Consider the following 19,881-nt stretch of genomic DNA (forward strand, 5'->3'; position numbering starts at 1 on the left):
TAGCCACCCAACAGCTCATTTCGGAACGTTTGTCAGTATTTTGTGGACAATTCGTCTACTTGTTGACTCTTTATCACCGGTGAGCAAAGAAGCTGGGTGGGCTGATGGAATATACCAGAAAATGTCACTGTTTATGCTATCATGCTTCCCAGCACGGTTTCTCAAACACATCTTGAGGGCGAGAGAGTTCTTTGTAAACTGAGCATAACTATCAGCCATCGCAACAACTTCCTGCCTGTAAGATACATTTCCTCCATAGCTCAACGCCTGTGGCGTCTCTCCACACAACCGGCAGAAGATAAACAACAGAACCTCTCCCAGGAGACCAATCACAGGCCCTCATTCCCCCCCCCTCCCCGAAAAAAGTAAACATTCACACAAACGTCAGCAGCAATTACCTTCTGCGGACAGTGATAGTGGTATCTCTTTTAAGGCAGCAGTTTAAAGCCCAGATATGTGACGACTTGAAAGAAGATGAGGAAGATGATCGAGATAAGAGCCGACCACAGTTCCTCATGATGAAATATAGGCTTACACAAGGTTGCTTATGAAGGGAAGGAAGTCTGAGCTTGCATAGCTAGTCTACTTGTAGTCTACGTCCTCCCCTGCCAACCTGCATTATATGCTGTATTGGTACTGTTAAAAGACCTGCAGCCATATGCCATGAAGACATGAAGTAGACGTCATTGGAAGTACTAGGTTGAACCCTTGAGGCGTCACTCTACATCTAAGACATGGCTCCCAATGGAGCGGACTGGTGCAATCAAGAGCCAGCCATTCTCTTTGTCTCTGTAGAGGGGGGAGGTAAATCAATAGCATCAAGTCATGGGTGATTATCCATGATGGCTGCACTCAATATACATTGCACCTAGCAACCTTCTCCACTTACAATGGATCCCACCCGAGGCTCCACAACTGAGAGAAAGATTATGCTGAAGGACACTACGGAATGATCCGGACTCTTTAGGTCTAGTCTTCTCTCTCTTTTCTCCCTGCTGCCTGCTTTCCATCCCTCAAAACACCTTTGCGGAAGATATACGCCACCACCAAGCCTACCTGACTGACTGAGACAGGGAGAGGGACATTTTGTGGTCTGATGAGTCAGAACATGAACTAAACTTCTGGGATTGTACCCAAACAGTTGACTTACCTTGTAGGAACAAGTCAATAGATGTATTCACTTTCAACTGTTTCTGTCTTTGTCTCCAGTTTTGGTCTCCATCTAACCCCCCAAGTGAGCAGGTATATTTTTTGGTGTTCTGAGAGGAGTTTAAGTTTGATCACAAATAAATATGTATTCTTCATTACTTGAGGTTGCTAAGCAAACCCGTTTGAATGTAGATAACTGCCAGACAGCAGGGGCACTTTAGAGACACTTTGGTACTGTGGTTTTCTCACTCCCTTGACTTCCATTTGTACACAGTTGTGGGCGTTTTCGGCAAAACTCGACCATGGTTTTATGTAATTTCAATCTGTGGGTGGTTTTCTACATTATTTCAGTAACAAGAACTATTTCGATCCTTCATCGATAGAGACGGCTACATAGGTCTCTGCTGATGCACTCTTTCGAAACACCCACTTGACTTAAAAGATATGCAGGTTATTAATACACATGTAGGCCCACACCATGGACCATGATGGGTACTTGGATTCTTCAAAAGACCTTGAGCATTCACCAAAGGGACTCACGGTACAGCAATTGTATGTATTTTGTTAGTACACCCGAGGGGACTCCTGGCAGAACTCGATGGCTATACTTTACTGAGGCCCTACACAGTCATGTAGTGTGCGGGGCGCATTCAACACTAAGAACAGAGCAATGCCTGTTTTTTGTCTTATATCAAGGGAATCGGTACCACTTGACAAATGACAGTCATTAAGATGAAGTATATGTTGTAGAGCAGTTCCACAACCCCAATAGGCTGGAGCAACTAGAGATTAGGGGCACTGGTAGAGTCCAGGGGCCTCATGTATAAACGTTGCGCACGCACACTTTGTGATGTATAAAGATTTACTTGACGTGTGGGTCAGTGGCTCGTTCACGTGCGGTCAATCTCCCGTTGATTGTGATTTATAAAGGAAAGGTGCGCAGGACCTGGCGTACGACCGGTTTTATACATGGGAATATTTCTGTGCGTAGGTACTTTTTGAGTTTTGGTCGTACGCCATCTTCTGGTATGAAAGCTGCGCAATCCTTTATACATGAGGCCCAGGTGAGGTGGATTCAGTCACGTGACCCGCTAGACTACCAGGTTGAATCACAAGAGTGATGACGAGACACCTGCAGAAACAGGTCGACTGAAAGACCATCTCCTCATGATTAGAGAGACTGGTACAGTTGTTTGTCCCTAAAAGCCCTTCTGTCACCAGGAGCAGGCCGAGGGCAAGAGGTCTTTAGGGCCCATGTAGGTGCTGGTCCAGTAGCTCATGGGTAGCCTAATAGCTAAGAGACTATAAACAGATGGGAGAAAGAGCGGTCGGCATCCGTTGGAATAAGATCCTGTTGTATCATAGATGTCTTGACGTGAGAAGAGCTTTTTCCTCTGCGAGCTGCTTAATGAGTTGCGAAAGTCCAGTTCCCCTCATCCCCTCAGCTCTGGCCGTGTCTTCACTAACGCAGTGACTACTTTCAGTTGACTACTGGGTTTCATAGTGTTATCAATCTGCAGATTGGAGAGAGAGTTTAACAAACACCTCAACGTCAAAATGACCCCGTTCAGAGCACCGGTACTAGTCAAGTCTCTCGAAGTCAGAGGACGATGTTTATAGTGAATAGAGAAAAAGAAAGAGAACATACAACCAATAGGTGTTTGTTATTATAGTAAAGAGGATACTACATCATAAAACTGTGACTGTCATCAGAACACAGTAGGGAACACATTTATAAGACTGCTTAATAAGACAGAATATATGAACAGAGGATGAGGTAATAGCTGATCTATTGACTGTGATTAACAGTAGCACATAGTAAATCATTTCCGACGCACCCCATGGTGAAAGAACAAGACTAACTCAGTGAAAGCCCATATTATTTTAAAAGCAGAAGTCCAGGACTGCAGAGACATGACTTTGTAGTCGTATGCAAATACAGGAAACAGGAAAAATGTAGGCTGTGTTAAAACATCTCGTTCAGGCTCCTTGCAATTAAAGGCCATTCTTTTTAATATCCTGCTTTCGCTCTGCATTTGAATCCCACGTCGACATTAGCCTATATTCCTTTGATTCCAAGGCATCGCTCATCTCTCTTCTTCTGCTCTCTCCTTTCTCCCTGCTCCCTGTTGAGCAATGTGGAACGCTCAGATCAGAAGTGAGCCCATTCATCACGGCGATACCCTCCAAGAGACGTGGGGGGGTTGAGGAGGGGGACATTAACTGCCGCAAGCAGGTGGGTGACGAAGACTGAGGTCGGGGAGCGACCCCACTCCCAAACAGGGTGCGAGCCGGCGTCCCCAGCCTCCCAACTCAGGCACGCAGTCACACGCACACAAGAGGAAATAATCCCGCTCGTGTTTCAGGCCCTGGAAGTGGCCCCGTGTGTCAAGTGAAGAGCAGGGGACTCCCAGGAGAGGGACCCTGGGGCCCACAAGGGGCTGGAGTGGGAAGGGTGTGGAGCGGGGGAACCGCTCAGGAAACCAGGGGAGGAAAGCTGTCTGAACCCCTGGCCATTTCCAGCTCAGACCGGGGAGACCCCGACTAGCGTCGCAATCGCTCGATTGCCGAGTGCCACTGAAACAAACAAACCCATGAGGTTCAGGTTGAACTCATCTGTGGCTGCCTTGCCTGGAGCCCTACTAAACAGCATGCGAGAAAGCAACTCATGTTACTTTTAAAAGGCCTCCCTACAAACCACTTTCCCCATCTCAATTACATTAGGGGGGTGACGGGGCCAAGAGACAAGCATGTGGATACAATTAAAGGACTAGACCGGTCACAGCATTCCTGGCCTCTGTTGTCCCCCGGTCTGCCTGATAGTCAAGATATTTAGGGCCCTGCCTGCCAAAACAATGTGTGCAAAAACAAAGCATGGCTGAAGTGCCCTATGAAGCCTTAACAGTTTTCTGGAGGTGCACATACTTTGACATCCTGTATGGCGATAAGACAATAGCTGAGCTGCACCTAATGTTGGTCAAAACGACTGAAACACTGTCCGAACAGAAACGGTTCTCCCATTAGAAGGTTTGTTCGAAGCCACTCACCTTCAACTGCTGCTCTTTGAGCAGCGTCTCGCTCTTGCCCAGGTCCATGTGTAGCGCGCGACTGTAAAACCTGGAAACAGGATACTGTACTACACTATGTGTCTTGCTCTTTTTTTCAAATGTCTGTGCGTGTGTGTGAGGGTGAAAAAAAGAATTGCCCATTCTGCTCATGAGACTGTTAACCTCACTCCTGCCCGGAAGGAAATGAAACACAGTGAGGTGTTCTAACAGAGAACAGCCTCTTAGATCTAATTCCTCTTTCAGGTAAGGGATTTTATAAAGTTCATGTTACACACTGAATCGGATTGTGCGACTATTGTTTCCCGGCTTTGTCGAAAGGACGAGTTCATGCTTCTTTGTTGGGAAGAACATGAGCAAGAACCTTGACTGTTGGGTCATGAGCTGTAAGAAGCCCACCTTGCAGACACAGTGGTGTATTTTTAAGCTGCCCGGCTTCTCACTGAACCGCATCGTTCTGACGCTGATGTGTATTCTGTTTGAAGTGTTTCCATTGTGTTAGAGTCCAGTGTCTCTGTACTTTTAAATGAGTCTTCTGGACACTGGCCATTCATTTGATACTATATCTGGACAAAATGTCATCCTTCTGGACACTAGTCATTCATTTAATGTTATACCTGGACAAGAAATGTTTGGGGATTTTGATAGAAATATCGGTTTCAGGTCTTCTGGTCAATCCTCCGGTTGTCAAACGTAGCAATGATTCATCTGTAGTATTTATTTATCTCATGTCACTCTGATTATCTGTTTAGCGACACTGGAAGACCCTCTGCAAAGCAAGACAGGTACACTTAGCTACCTGTGCTGTATAGCTCTAGTCATAACTGTAGCTAATGTTTCACTCTGAGGTAACGACTACACAAAAAGCTCCAGAACTATTGTGTTTCGTAGATTTAGTCAGCATTTTGGATTTCTTGCATTATGTTTTTTTAAAGTTGTAGTTTGTTCAATATTGTAAGACTGCATTGGCAGAGTATTCCCATTCACGTTATATTAGTCACTGAGTGCACTCACGCAAACCAACTTTCCAAAAATGAAGGTGCCTGTGGCTCATTTTGCTAGAGCGTAGCATCTGGAATCTAAAGAATAGTGGCAGAGATTTAGAATTTGGATGGGTGTTTTTGTGGGTCCTTTGTAGGCAATTAAGTTTAACCCTCTAATATGTTAGTTAGACTATATTTAGCCATTTTGAGGAGGAATCCGCCATTGTGGCTTGCAGCTTTCCTTTTCTTTTTTTTTCTGACCCCTGTCCCACTGAGAAACAATCACATGTTTTGACACACTTGACTTCGTACTTCAATGGCAGCGTAAACTTGTGCACACAGCTTTAGCATTGGAGAAGGGGGGGGGCTTCAAGCTTAGAAGAGAAGGAGAGAGGGGCACTGGCTGTGATTAGACTGCACATATTACTTATAAAAAAAAAAAGAAAGAACAATTGTTTTGAGGCTGATGAAATTCAGCCAGAGAGACTTTCCACAAGGGGCACAGAGAGAGCCCCTGGCTGGTGCCTGTTTACCCCCCTGCTGGTCTGCAAGAAGAACACAGCTTCCACTGGACAAACGGCCACGACAGGACAGAGAACGATCCCGATTCCGGAACAATTTGGCCTACTAACATTGGCGGTGGACTCATTCACTCAACACATGATCAGAACTCCCCCCTCCCCCACGTTACCAAGAGCAGGAAGAGAGCTGTGATGTGTCGCCGATGTCATTGCTTATCGTCCAGGATGTGTGACTATAGTGTTCTGAAGTCAAAGATTTGTATAAAATACGGGACAAGGCTATAGGGTAGGTTGAACAGATTTTCACCACTGATCAATGATACTCTCCACTCGACTGGATCGAATACAAAAGACTGTTTGTGGGTCAACAGATTTCCAATCCTGGTCCTAACAATCAAAAACCCAGGAAAGCACTAGACCTAGGTCCAACAGACACTTCTTGGGTCTACAGTGGATGAGCTAACAGTACTGTCGATGACATCACCATGAAAATAGTTGCAGTAGTTCAGGTAGCCTCGTCTGAGTATGATATTGCACCCATGGAATGCAATAAACTCTTAAGGCATCATTTCCCTCAGCCCATGGGAGGTTACTTCAAACTGTGAGTCATTCACACATGCTCCTCACTAGAGTCGCTCGTCTGCTGGGCAGGGAACCTCGGATCACAGCAATACAAACTCCAAAAATAGTGTGAACCAGAGTAGTGTGAAAAGTCCTTTATCTGGTCTATTCATATCCAGATTTGGTATTTGACAATCCAAGGTGGTCTCTCTCTCTCTCTCTCTCTCTCTCTCTCTCTCTCTCTCTCTCTCTCTCTCTCTCTGCAAAATGAAAACAGCTTCCAGACCCTTTCATGAAGGACTACTTGTGCATATTGCAAGAATTCTGTTTCTAAGTGAGTGAGCAAAAGAGCATACCATACACCACCTGGAATCCACAGGCAGTCGGTCTCCCATCCAACTACGAACCAGGCCCAACCCTGCTTAGCTTCCGAGATCTGACGAGATCTGTCCTTGCCATGCTGGTCTCTATGAATCTAAAATACTTGACAGCATCGGTAGAAGGAACCAGAGAGGGGAGAGAACGAGCACAGCTATGAGGAGAGATTAAGACAAAGAAAGGAGAATAAACTGAAACAATGCTGCAAAAGCTTTTGGTTAACATCTCTTCCTTTTTGTCGTTTTAGCTTTTCTCCATTTTCTTAAATTATAACCTGCAAAGATGTTCTAAAGTGGCAAAAACATATTTGGAGTGTGACGTTAACCCCACTTCCTGAAATATCACTTCCTTCCTGCTGCTTAAAAACCCCCACAAACTGAGCTTGATAAATCCTCTTTGACACGTTGTAATGTCGACCTCATATTTGGTTTTCCGGGAGTATTCAAGTCCAATAGTCAAACTCTGATCGCCATCGATACGCTCATTATCTGTACGCAACAACACAATTATCCGCAGGCTTATTTATGCATGTTACGCGTTCGTTCTCCATCAAACAGGAGGAAATATTGCCAGTCATCGTCTCTGGGTAATTAGGCCACATGTGGAACACAGCAGGTGATTTAGGACATTGTCCAGTTGGCCACGCTTACTGTTGTTCTACTGATTAAGCACACAGGTGCCAAACCAAGAGAAATGTATTTTGGATTCCGTTTGATCTCGTCTTAAACTGGGGTTTAGCACGACAACAAGGGACAAGAGGTGCACACAAGCTGCCTTCCTGCACCAATGAGCCAGTCAGTCAGTCAGCCACATCATACTGACACACCTGTATTCCGTTGAGTTTGGCAATAAGCCTGCACTGTAATGACCCAGATCACAGTAACAAGTGTCTGGTAATCATTCTGTTCTCAGAGAACAGAGCTGGGCATCTGGATGCAATCCACCCCTATTCTTTTTTTGGGGGGGTTGAAAAACCTCACGTCTCTGTTCAAACCCTAGCACATGCTTTTTCAGAGGGCCGGCCTACATGAAAGCTTTTGAAACAGTCTGGGCAGCCGGCTGTTGGGCCTACGGCCAGTACCTGAACAGCAGTGAGTCTTGGTCAAGCGGTTCACAAGAGAGATCGAATGGGAAAACCTCAGTGAGCCTCGGACGTTCTGACAGAGGTCCTTTTGAACTTTCAACCGGGAAAATGATTGGAGAATTCTGGAGAGGCCAAGCCCCACTCCCTGCCCCTCACGCACTCTGTCTACCCCCCCCTCTCTCTCTCCTCTCCCTCCTCAAGAGAAACACGTCCCCAATTTAACCATCTCCAGACCACGAGGGCTGCTGCGCTTCCCGTCTGCTGAAACAGGCCTCAACTGTGGTACACCGAGAGCCCCAGCAGACAGACCCCACAACGCACAGACACACACACAACACACACGCACACACAACACACACGCACGCACACACAACACACATGCACAGACACACACACAACACACACACGCACAGACACCCACACAACACACACAGACACACAACCCCTCATTTCCCATGGTCATTACAAACATGACGTGCATCTTGACAGGCAGGATGCGACGGGATCACCCTCTGCCTATACCGGGTCATTTGTGTATGGATGACAGATTCAGTATGGTTGTGTGCAGCCGGCCCACATTTTCTAATAACAGTAATAACAACATGACATCAACAACAAGATGAACTGTATGCTAACAAAAGGGAGACAAAAGGAATACCAGCCGCTGCGGCTGCTTATCAGCGCACCGTAAAACTAGCCGCACCAGTCCTGTAATCTTCCATTTTCCCATGCCAGAGTTTAGAATGCACAGGGGGGGGGGGGGGGGGGGAGGAGGGGTCTAAGGTTAGTAAGAAGACAGGAATCCACGATTCAAGCTTCTCCAAGTTCTCCTGCTTTGATTGCTGGTGACTTCCCCGTTTCACACTGTGGCCCATGAGGACATTCACTGCACTGCTACAGTGTTGAAGGCAAGGTTTTCATAAAAGGGCAGTTCCTGGCATGGCATTAGGAAAGATATTGGCATCGACAAATGAGAGAGCTGAGTGGAAACCGAGATAGCCTACCCTGGTGCCCTGGGTTGAGCACGTGTCTGCTGGTTCCACTGCACAGCTCAAAATTTGGTACCAGGGCACTCGAGTGGGAGGATGAGCTGTGGCATCACAGCTCTGGAATGTTCTGTGTTGCATGGACTCCTCCTTCATCTCCTCCATCTAGTCTAAATGGTCAAGCTAGGCACCATACAGGTTTACTGAAGTATTCATGTCCATCTATATAGCACTTACGCAAGCTATTACTGTAATTGCATCTTACTGGAAGCTGAATGCTAGATATTTCTGTGGGTTGGCTAGCAGAGAGCATTGGTCAAGATGGTAATGCTGTGTCAACCTTGTTGCAATCAGCTATTGACAACTGAACTGTGTCTTTTCTCCGTATCTACACAGGCCTGATGCTGTGCCACTTCCTGCTCAGGAACAACTGTCATCTCACAATCACATCCTGTCAAAATCATGCCACAACCGTCGGAATCTGAGAAAATCAAATCATTAAATTCAACACAGCATATCAAATAATCAGTGTGTCTTCGCTTAGCCTGTTTGGGTTATTATCGAAATATTATCGACACTAAACGTAGCCTATATAGGAAACGTGCTTCATCTGCATATCTGTAGCCTATGTATTATTTATTTATTTTTTGTTTTTCTCGCAGTACGTTTTGTTGTGTTGAATCTAGCCTGTTCTTCCTTTTGTTTCAATGAACAGTTTACAGAATGACAAACAAACAGTAAGGACAGCATACGGGGGTGTGCGCTCAGATGAGCATGCTGATGTGAGGTGCAGCCTGTATAGTAAGATGTTGCAGTTTTCTGCCTAAATCAGTTTAGCTAAGATCGTGTAATAACAAAGTAATGTGGAGATAAATGTCCATCAGACTGTCTGCTCCGTGTGAACTGGTCATATTGACCACATTATGACACCAGCAAACATTCGCGTATTGGCCAGCCCCTATCAGGATCTGATACCGAGAGGATATAAATCAGAAATAGGTTTGGGATGGTATATTAGAGATTACGCAAAAATTGCAATACCTTAGATGTGTCACTTACCCATAGCTCTGACCCCCAGCTCATGGTTCCAATTCGATCTACTTGTAATAATCCACGATTCAGAGGTGGTGTTTTGATGCCAAACCACTGTATCTTCTGTTGGGATTTTTCTTCCTACGAGGTCCACCTTATCTTTGTGAGCTCTCTCTGAATATGTCCTTTCCTCCTTGTGCGAAAGTGAGAGTTTTTACCTTCTCATTCTGTGTTCTACAAAATGGCCAGGAGCCGCAGCATAATCTTCAAACGGAGTGTACCCTATGCAGCTCGCGAGCACCCGCTTTTCCGCCAAATGACAGCTGCATACGCGCGCACACCACAACAGGCAACGCACTCAACGATGAGGCTATAATTGGCAGTGACTATAGAATAAGGTTTACTCTGAAAATGTACAAATGCAATTAAATGCTGGTAGACCACTTAACATTGAGGAAAAAAAAATTCTGTCAACTCAATCACACAGCTATTCCAAAGTTGAGCATTTTAGTAAATAACTGTGTAATAATCGCTATATTATCATCGACATTATCAACTTTATCAATCAACCTTCACTGTAATCTGAATCATCAAACAGGTGCTTGTCCTAAGTAATCACCATGATATGTTTATTATGATTGTACTGACTAGGCAGAACAAATGGTATATACATTTGTCTCTACGTGTTCTTTGGTTTGTTATTATGATACTGATACATTTCACAACGTTATCCTGAAAATATTCTAAAGGTTTAATTATTACGTTTCTTACTTCAAATGGGTTAATCATAGGGAAAAACACATTGCATAAATAAGCCAACACTCCCTTCTAGCGTCAGAAGTCGGTATCTGCCATAGTATCTTCCTCAGTCATCTAACCACGTCCACTCTAAAGTCCGTCGATGCAAAAATGTAAATTATTCAGTCTCAATGTCTTTGCCTTAATGTAGCTATGCGATCGCCTCTAAGCCTACTCATTGAACTAAGACACGCTGTTTATTGTCTTGATGATGTTTCAAATGATTCAAATGTGTATGCATATGTTTTCATACGTGAACTTTATTTGTACATGTGTCCGCGATTCACTTGTGTCATTTTTGTAGTGTAAAACAAAATCTCAGCATTTTACATTTACATTTTTAGTCATTTAGCAGACGCTCTTATCCAGAGCGACTTACAGTAAGTACAGGGACATTCCCCCGAGGCAAGTAGGGTGAAGTGCCTTGCCCAAGGACACAACGTCAGTTGGCATGACCGGGAATCGAACTGGCAACCTTTGGATTACTAGCCCGGATTACTAGCCCGACTCCCTAACCGCTCAGCCACCTGACTCTCAGCAACTTGTGGAGGCGAAAACAAACAGCTCACGTTGTTCCGTTGTGCCAACGGAACTCCTGAACAGTAGGTGGCGATGATGCACTTCATAAACGTCGGCTGCAATCTGCCAATAAACTCAACAGAAGAAGATGAAGCATGGTTTCTGGAAATGAAACGTGTGAGTGATTCACATTTTATTAGGTAAACATGAATAGGTCGTTTTACGCCTGTTTTTGAGTGTAAGTAATATATTTTTAACAGATGTTTATAACTTGTTAAAGTATAGTTTGCTAGCGATCGTAAACACATTTAGCAAGTTAACGCATAGGCACGTACAGTTTACTTGCTGGTTAGCTAGCCGTGTTTCGATATGAAATCTAAGGATAAGACAAATAAGTCGGGCTCAGTTGCCACTGCGAAAACACAGAAGTCTACTTCAGATCAAGTGACAAAGAAACCAGTTAAGAAAAAGATAGCGTGGAAACATGGTCCAAAGGAACCAGTATCAAAGGTGAAGGATCCCAACCCCTGGGTCCCCCCAAAAGATGCCCAACACTTTTCAGCCAATTGGAAAACGTTACTAAAAGTAAGTAACTCATTGACATTTACCTACTATTTAAGAAAAATAATATCTATAGTAATGGGTATCGTTATGACATTTATTCACGTCACATTTATTGGTGATTGTATTTATAGGTTCTAACGACTGACCCACCATCAAAGAAGGGTAAACTACAGCAGGACTCCAAGAAAAATACCCCTCAAATAAAGCCTGTCAAAGACATTTCGAAACAGGCGGAAGTCCCAAAAAAGCCATCAAAAGACACGCGCAGTAGTAAACCATCACTGTCTAAAGCAGGGAAGGAGCTGACTGCTCCAGGTAGCTCTAAGGTAAACGGATCAGGGGAAGGCCCTGCTCCGTCAGAGGTGAGGCAGCCCAAAGCCCAGAAGAGGAAACGGGACAGCGCCAAATCAGCAGGCAGCAGTGAACAGGCAGCAAATAAGAAGAAAAAAATTGAAGTCGCCGAGAACACATCAAAAGAGTATGTTGACCATACGTCCTTGTAGATGCCCAGCTGACATCATTGTATCCCTCTCGTGTTATAAACAATTAGCAATATACAAATAGCGCATGACATGTCCCACCTGCTCTCTGCTCCCCTCCAGACCAGACCTCTGGTTTGACGACGTGGACCCCGACGACGTGGAAGCCACGGTGGGGGCGGAGGCAGCCGACATCATGAGGAGGAGGATGGGCACTCTGAAGGCCAACCCCCAGGACACCGAGGATGTCCTGGTGAAGTACAGGGCGTTCGACGGGTGAGATATAGGCTAGAAGATCCAGGACTCAGAAAATATGTACATAGAGTTTAAGACCAAAACAGACGCATGCAATGTTCTTTTCCAATCAGTCAGAGGTTATGAAGCGAATGTCTTATTTGCGGATAATGGCGCCACCACACATTGTTTTTCCCCCACTACTGCCACCGCCGCATAATGAAACCTGGCAACCTTTCAAGAAAGCTAGTAGCTCCCCGTTGAAAGAAGGGGTGTGTGTTGATTGAATGTGATGCATCCCTTCTGTCAGGATGACCAACGTGGTGGCCATGGACTGTGAGATGGTGGGTGTGGGCCCGGATGGGAAGGACAGCATTGTGGCACGCGTCTCCCTTGTCAACAAGCACGGAAAGTGCATCTACGATAAATACGTCAAGCCCACGGAGAGAGTGACAGACTACCGCACCGAATTCAGCGGCATCCGGCCGAACGACATAAAAAACGGTGAGATTTAGCACCCCCCCCCCCCCCCAAAGATGTGGGACCTTTTTTTATTTTGTCGTTTTAAGCATGTCATGGTCAGTGGCATGTTCAGTGGCATAATGATGCAAAGAACACTCGCATCCTGTCGTAGTAGCTTGTTCTCTGAAGGCACTGGGAAGAGCGGGGTGCTCATTAGCTCTGATGATGTCTGTGCCCTCCTGCAGGTGAGAATGTGAAGACTGTGCAGCGAGAGGTGGCTGAGATCCTGGACGGGAGAATACTAGTGGGCCACGCAATACACAACGACCTCAAGGTACGCCCAATAGAACCGTTGAATCATCCGGCAGTGCCACCAAAAATGACATTTTCAGCATGTCAATCACTCACTCCGGTCATTCCTTTACAGATTTTATTCTTGACCCATCCCAAGAAGAGAATCAGAGACACTCAGAAGTATAAACCATTTAAGACGATTGCTAAAGTAAGTCAACCCAAATGTAAAATGTTCACTCGCAGTGCCCACGTGCTGTAAAGACCTGTGACAGGGGCGCTTGTAATGATTCCGTAGGAGCGGTTTTTGACCACCGTGTTTTTGTGTGTTTTCTGAAGAGTAATCGTCCGGCGCTCCGAGTGTTGTGTCGGGAAGTACTGCAGGTGAAGGTCCAACAGGGGGAGCACTCCTCGGTAAGAGACTTATACACAAAGCCAGGGTCCAAGTTATCGTTCTGGTGGAAATCCCTCCCTCACCCCTCCATCCTCTCTGACCTTTTACAACCTTTTGTCGTCCTCTCTTTTCTCTCTCCCTACCTCCTGTCTTTCCATTGTGTAGGTCCAAGATGCCCAAGCCACCATGAAACTATACAGCATGGTGAAAAAAGAATGGGAAAAGGCAATCAAAGACAAAAAAAAGGATGTGATCGGGAAGATAGTGCGAAAGCCCAAAGCACCAAATAGCAAATCAAAGTGACTGAATTTACACTGAGGTGTTTTGCAATGACCACACCTTCAGCCTCAGACCAGCTATCGAAATCGTAATGAACTTGATGTCTCTGGATATGAATGGAAACGGGCCTCATTGTTTGTTTGAGCATTGACCTGGGGAGTTTACTGGGGGATCCGTGTCCGTAGGGTTCAAAGGTCAAACAAACCCTTTTAAAATCCCCACTTGTCAGTCAGAGGATCCTGTGTTTCCAGTAAGTATCATAAAGACGGGACCTACCATTTGCCTTAAGCTGTAAATAAAAATGTTACGTATTAAAAAGTGAATATTTGTGCTTAACATGCAATATTAATTAAAGAAACAGTTTAAGACAGGACACGTTTCAAAAAAAGCAGAATACTTTATTTTGTCAGAATGGGGGAGAAAACAATGCCACCAAGTAAGCAAAAACAAATATCGGGTTGTTTGTATTGTTTTTGTAAATCACATCATTCAAAAGCAACTGACAGGGTTAAGGTCGTTCTGGTTCATCCGTGTGCATATGCACACATCCCTTACAGCAGAACACAAACTACTGGCATGCTTTAAGGCTGGCTCTGTAACACTGTGGTGCTGCAAGTGCTGTTTTATGCTTTCGACCAGAGTTAACACAACACAGTATCACAAATAGGCTTGGATGGTGTTGTGTATTTCATGTCACGCAGAAAAAGTACCGTGACTAGGGACGTCAAATTCAACTGCCTAAAAAGACTAGCATATTTCGGTTTAACAGGCAATGGTTGACGAGTTTCAGGGGAACTACAAGGTCATCAAAGTTTTACATATTTTTGTACTTTGTGTGTTGCTGGTGTGTGTACCAAAGCTGGTTAGTGTGTGGATTGTGCTTCAATCCTGCAATGCTGTTAGTTGGTGGTTACCCTGTTTACTGCACAGATTAAAATAAATACCTGAGAACAGATCAGTTAGTAGGTGGCTGTATGGTTCTGAACAGTCTTGGAGGATAATGGACAGCAAGACTGCAGGGTAACTTTGCTCCGAGTCAGTGTTTGAGTATTACATACAGTAACTTAGACATTGCTTCACTGTCACTCCAAAGGGAAAAGCAACCAAACTGCACCAGGAGAAAAATAAGAAAAAACATTATAGCCCTGTGATCAGAGCCTGAAATAGAAGTTAGTGTTTAAATATTGTTGGGGAGGGGGTCTTAATCCTATGGGTTAGATACACACAGTCCCTGAATAAAGACAAGAAATATTCCCTCAATATCGTTGTATAAAAGCCTTTACATGCGTTCGTGATTAGAAGACCTAGCGGTCTGGTCACCTCTGTCTCTTCATGATTGGTCAAGACTGACCATGTCAGTAGTGTCAACCACAGGACGATCATAGTCGGCATTAGGTCAAAGTATAAGGAAAGTCCCAACACTGACATAAAGGTAAGAACTACGATTCTAAAGCAGCATAGCAGTTAAGCTCACATTCCTCTTCACAAAAACACACAAAATATTTACCAACAGTTGTGTCGGCGGTCAGGCAAAAAGGATTAGAGAACACGGGACAGTAAGAATATCCGCTTTCCATCTCAACCATGCACAGAAAGCTTTAAGAATTCACGGTTCCATAACAGTCCATACAGAACCAGTTTTGAGCGAAGGACTGACACTCGATAAAACGTACCGGTGCATCATGGGACGTGGCGGAGCACCACAAAGTAACTGAAGATCTGTTTTAAAAACTGACATCTTTGGGTAACATAATACATTCTTACTAGCCAGAATTTTTGATCCCCACATCTATAGCATACATGAAGGTCATAAGGGGTGACTGAATAAAAAGCATAACTGACATTTCATATGGAATACTAACCAACATTTACTAAAAAGCTCATTGGCTAAACAGATGCATCCCTTTCTGATCGCCATACTGTGTAAGGGTTATCAAGAGTTATCAAGTAGACAAAGAACAGAAAAGCAAACAAATTATTTACCTGACAAACAAAAAAAAACAACTACTACAGCTATTCGCTGAACATGCCAACACAAATCCCATCTAAAAAGGAAAGTATTTCACACGATAACATTGAAATAACAGATCAAATCCATATGGAATACCAACCATCAGATGAGTTTAAATATACATTACAGATGCAGTCTTTCCAGTAACTAAATACCTTGCTAAACAACATGGCTGGATTTTAGTGAGATATTGATGACATCTTTGTCCTTTTGTAGAGTACAGGAATGCTCTGTGCAAACTCAAGAAGAGGACTCAGAAAAGGGGCAGTGGGCATGGGGGGGGGGAGGGGAGGGGGGGGGGAGGGGACTGGAGGGACGGATGAACTCATCACTGAGGGCCGTCATCTATGGTTCCCGTCATCTTCTCTTCATCCCCCTGTTTCTGGTGCTGCAGCCTGGCGTAGCTCACAGCGTCTCCCCTGGGAAAGACAGGGAGGGGTGGCAGTAAGAGGAGGGGTGGACAGCAAGGGAGCAAGAGAGAGAACGAGGGGCAGACGGAGAGAGTAAAAGGAGAGAGAATGCAAAAAGAAGAGGATGGATTAGGGAGGTATTAACGGATTTAAGTTGGTTTCGAAGGTTACTTTGTACACAGGTTAATGGTAGAATGAACCAAAGCTGTTATAGGGGTGTTAAAATCTTCTGCCACATCTTAGAATAATCTCATTTCACCAATTAATTAAACGTGAAAATCGGTGTTTTAGAGCATTGTCTCTGAATGGGGGAGGAGGGAGAGAGAGGAAAGAGAGAATAAATCCAAATTTAAAATCCGTAATCCACATCCACAAATACTGTATCTGAAGCCATGTTCTAGTCGTTCATTTCTAATCCAATCCTTTAGAGAACAAGGCTGCTGGACGGAGGGGGTTTTCTTACTTTTTCCCCAGAGAAGCAAGGCCATACAGGACTCCTGTGGCGAAGGCGATGGCGTTCCCAAACAAGGTGTTGATGGAGAACTTGAGGCATACGGGAAACAAAGCCATTCTGGATACACAGAGACCAAAGGCCATGAACCATGGACGAAGAACAACACTGACTTAATAATGCCGATAGTCAACATGAATTTGATTAAATGGCGTTACTACATGATACTGGAAATAGTAAACAGACACAACAGGAAACCATATTGTCAGTTATTCAGGGAAAGCTATGATATTCAAGGCAGGCTATGATCAAATAAGGCCATTCAAAGTTTGAAATGATTGACCTCGGTGTGTATTCGTGTTTGACCCGGGTGTGTCCTCAGTTGTCACTCACCCGCAGTAGAAGAAGGCTTTCTGCCAGGGCCTGAGTTTATCTGCCCTCGCCGCCACTGCGTTAGCAAACTCTACGAACTGGCAGCAGAACGGAACTTCACACAGGAACAGCACGCAGGCGTTCAACCTGGGAGCGGGAGGACAGGACGTCAGCACTGTTACGTCTGCATGCTAGACACACACACACACACGGTTACAGAGCGAGCACTGAACAGATGACACACCGACATGTCCACTGTCCTGACATTGTTATTGATGAGCAATGTTAGGTGATAGAGAAAAGTGTGAGGAAACTAACTTACACCATCCACACGCCCGCGGCGATGTTTAAGGGGTTGACGGTGACACAGTTCCATATTCCTGCAATGGCACAGGCTGGGGAGAGAACGAGAACCAGAGAATGATGAAGGGAGGAGAGATATGTCATAAATAGGCATAAATATGTCAACCGCAATTGCGTGGCCATATGGAATCCCAGAAATTCCAACAGACCAAACAAATAGAAAGAAGGCTTTGTTCGGAATCATCACATTATGTTGAAAAGATGACAAATGGCACTGGGAATCTGAATAACCACATTACTGCTAACATCAAACTGCTGAAGTAAATACTATCACTACTACTACTACTACACTGCTTAGAACAAAGAACCTAGTAGTTCTCTAAGGAAGCAACCTGACTGTTTGGTGCCAGGCCAAACAGGGAGCCGCTGACAAGAGTTAATCTGATCTAAGATTCTCTGTGGTGTCCAGCTGGGCACTGGACTGCCTGATGGCTGGCCTCAGTACTGTACTACATGAGCTTGGATGGGAGACAATGGACAGATGGGAGACACACACATTACACACACACACACACACACACATTACACACACACATTACACAGTTACACTGCCTGGCAGTGTGGACATAAATGGACCACTGTACAGCTTTGTTTAAATATGGGGATTTTTTTTATCTAGTCATCTATTGTGGTCCATATGAATGTAAATGCATGATTAAGCAAGACCTACACTGCACCGCTGCAGTCATAAAGACTGTCTATTTGCAAAGCTCCCATGTTGGGAGTCAGTTGGGAGTCAGTTGGCTGAGCGGTGAGGGAGTCGGGCTAGTAATCCGAAGGTTGCCAGTTCGATTCCCGGTCATGCCAACTGACGTTGTGTCCTTGGGCAAGGCACTTCACCCTACTTGCCTCGGGGGAATGTCCCTGTACTTACTGTAAGTCGCTCTGGATAAGAGCGTCTGCTAAATGACTAAATGTAAAAATGTAAATGTAAATGTTGGACTTGGGAGCTCATGTCGAGCTCTCATGAGTGTGTGACGATGAAAAAAATTCTGGGGGGAAAAACACCCACTGGTCCAGACTGCTCAGTCAGCCTAACACACTTCTGCCAAACACAGACACACTCATTCAGCAAACAGCTTAATGTACTGTTCTACTGATTATCCCGCTTCTTGAATAATACAGAACCTAATGAATATACAGCAGTGCCACGTGAGAACGTGATACAGGCACCTGTGCTCCAGTGTCACCACCAAATGAGGAGGAAAGATGAGGACAAGGGGGATTGTGACAGGTCACGGCTGTTAGAAAATGCATCGTTGGCAGAATTATCTCCACTTACCAGTACCTTCCTCTGAGCATCCTAAAGGTGATATGTCAAAGTCACATTGTTATACTAGTAGGCCTACATTTATTACGCTGCATCCAGAAGTATGCTTTCTGGAGAGTATAGAATTAGGTAACTAATTCGATACGACACGGTAGCTATTATGTTAGCTAAGCAAACTGGCTTCGTTCTTCCACACTCTGCTGAGGAGGGTGTGATGATAAGGTGTGACCGCTGCAGGTAGAACTAGAGTGGTAGGGGCGGTGGGAGATGTGGCTGGCAGTGCTGTCCAAATACAGTGTAAGAAAGTAACATGGAAATTATAAATGCGATATAAATAAGAATACCACAAAAACAGCAACTTCAATACTTGCGTTGGCATTACCAAATACATTTTTAGAAGAATCGTAGACTAATATTCGTAGCCATGTGTTACCAAAGTGTTGTACTGTTGCGTAATCAATGTTGTTATGTCTATTTAGGCTGTAGCTGACAACGTTCATGTTACAAATTACTTACATATTCCTCCCAAAACCCCAGCGATTTTGCAGAGCCATCGGTACCACCATGACATGCCATCGTCGTCGGCGGCAGCGGCGGCTTTAGGTTGAGCGGATGTCTCCTCGGTGTTCATCATTGTTACTCCAATTAATTATTCAGAGATTTGCCACAATGACACACACAGTCCACCTAACAAAAAGAAATTGGCTAACGTTAGCTAGCTAACAAGCCAAATGACAACTGGCACCAACTGGCACACCCGTGAAGCCAACAGCTGAAATAAATACCAAGAACAGGTTTCAACGGCAGGGATATTTCCTTTGATCGTTTTTTTCGCCTTATGGAATTGGTACTGGAATTGTCTCTTTTGAAAGATAGCCTTGCTAGCTCTAACTCACCGCTGCCTTGTGGAAACCCAGCTAAAGCAGGCTAGTTGATGTCCTGATACCAGGTTGATAAGACACTTTGTACTCCAAAGACAAATTTTCGAGCTTGTTATTTACTCCAGGATCATAAATCGCGAGGACCATCTATCACGATGAATTTAAACCAGACGGCTGGGGAGGGTCGCTTTGTTTAGTATCTAGCTAGCACATAATCCCTTGTGTCTCTCTCGATCTGGTTGGAGGCTTCCCTTGGCCAGTACGCGTTGCATTGTAGGAGGGGCTACATATCTGACGTCACCCGTTGTTTATATGTAGGGTGTGTTGAAGCGTTCTGCAGCTCC

The 19,881-nt window shown here is 44.8% G+C and overlaps 3 protein-coding genes across 4 annotated transcripts in view; 1 reads left to right on the forward strand and 2 right to left on the reverse strand.

The window, feature by feature from the left end:
• Positions 1-4,244, reverse strand: part of fnbp1b (formin binding protein 1b) — a 28,803-nt gene extending 24,559 nt beyond the window's left edge. The window contains 1 exon segment of the mRNA XM_067250213.1: positions 4,197-4,244. Within this exon segment, the coding sequence (XP_067106314.1) occupies positions 4,197-4,244 (48 nt within the window).
• A 7,033-nt stretch (positions 4,245-11,277) lies between these two features.
• Positions 11,278-14,167, forward strand: rexo4 (REX4 homolog, 3'-5' exonuclease). The gene is made up of 8 exons (XM_067250849.1): positions 11,278-11,661; positions 11,772-12,118; positions 12,243-12,395; positions 12,664-12,857; positions 13,061-13,149; positions 13,243-13,317; positions 13,446-13,520; positions 13,666-14,167. Exons 1-8 carry the CDS (start codon positions 11,446-11,448, stop codon positions 13,801-13,803), a joined length of 1,287 nt encoding a protein of 428 aa, XP_067106950.1. The 5' UTR covers positions 11,278-11,445; the 3' UTR covers positions 13,804-14,167.
• Positions 14,153-19,752, reverse strand: cacfd1 (calcium channel flower domain containing 1). 2 transcript variants are annotated; one of them, XM_067250850.1, is made up of 6 exons: positions 19,553-19,752; positions 19,173-19,343; positions 17,346-17,418; positions 17,045-17,170; positions 16,664-16,771; positions 14,153-16,209 (listed from the first exon to the last, which is right to left on the reverse strand). In XM_067250850.1, the coding sequence occupies exons 2-6, from the start codon at positions 19,288-19,290 to the stop codon at positions 16,119-16,121; spliced, it is 516 nt and encodes a 171-aa protein (XP_067106951.1). In that variant the 5' UTR covers positions 19,291-19,343; positions 19,553-19,752; the 3' UTR covers positions 14,153-16,118. The 2 variants fall into 2 exon arrangements, with proteins under 2 accessions (XP_067106951.1, XP_067106953.1); XM_067250852.1 differs by lacking the exon at positions 14,153-16,209 and adding an exon at positions 16,372-16,501.
• Positions 19,753-19,881: the final 129 nt, after the last annotated feature.

This window comes from Osmerus mordax, chromosome 14, assembly GCF_038355195.1.
Source record: "Osmerus mordax isolate fOsmMor3 chromosome 14, fOsmMor3.pri, whole genome shotgun sequence".
NCBI lineage: Eukaryota > Metazoa > Chordata > Actinopteri > Osmeriformes > Osmeridae > Osmerus > Osmerus mordax.

Bases quoted from the DNA above. Each gene is read 5' to 3' on its own strand.
- cacfd1 (XM_067250850.1), bottom strand. From the start codon at position 19,290: ATGATGAACACCGAGGAGACATCCGCTCAACCTAAAGCCGCCGCTGCC. The intron at 17,419-19,172 runs GTAAGTAATTTG...TTCTCTCCCCAG, and splicing joins TGGGGTTTTGGGAGGAATAT to CCTGTGCCATTGCAGGAATA. The intron at 16,772-17,044 runs GTGAGTGACAAC...CTGTGTATCCAG, and splicing joins AAAGCCTTCTTCTACTGCGG to AATGGCTTTGTTTCCCGTAT.
- rexo4 (XM_067250849.1), top strand. From the start codon at position 11,446: ATGAAATCTAAGGATAAGACAAATAAGTCGGGCTCAGTTGCCACTGCG. The intron at 11,662-11,771 runs GTAAGTAACTCA...TTGTATTTATAG, and splicing joins ATTGGAAAACGTTACTAAAA to GTTCTAACGACTGACCCACC. The intron at 13,521-13,665 runs GTAAGAGACTTA...TCCATTGTGTAG, and splicing joins AACAGGGGGAGCACTCCTCG to GTCCAAGATGCCCAAGCCAC.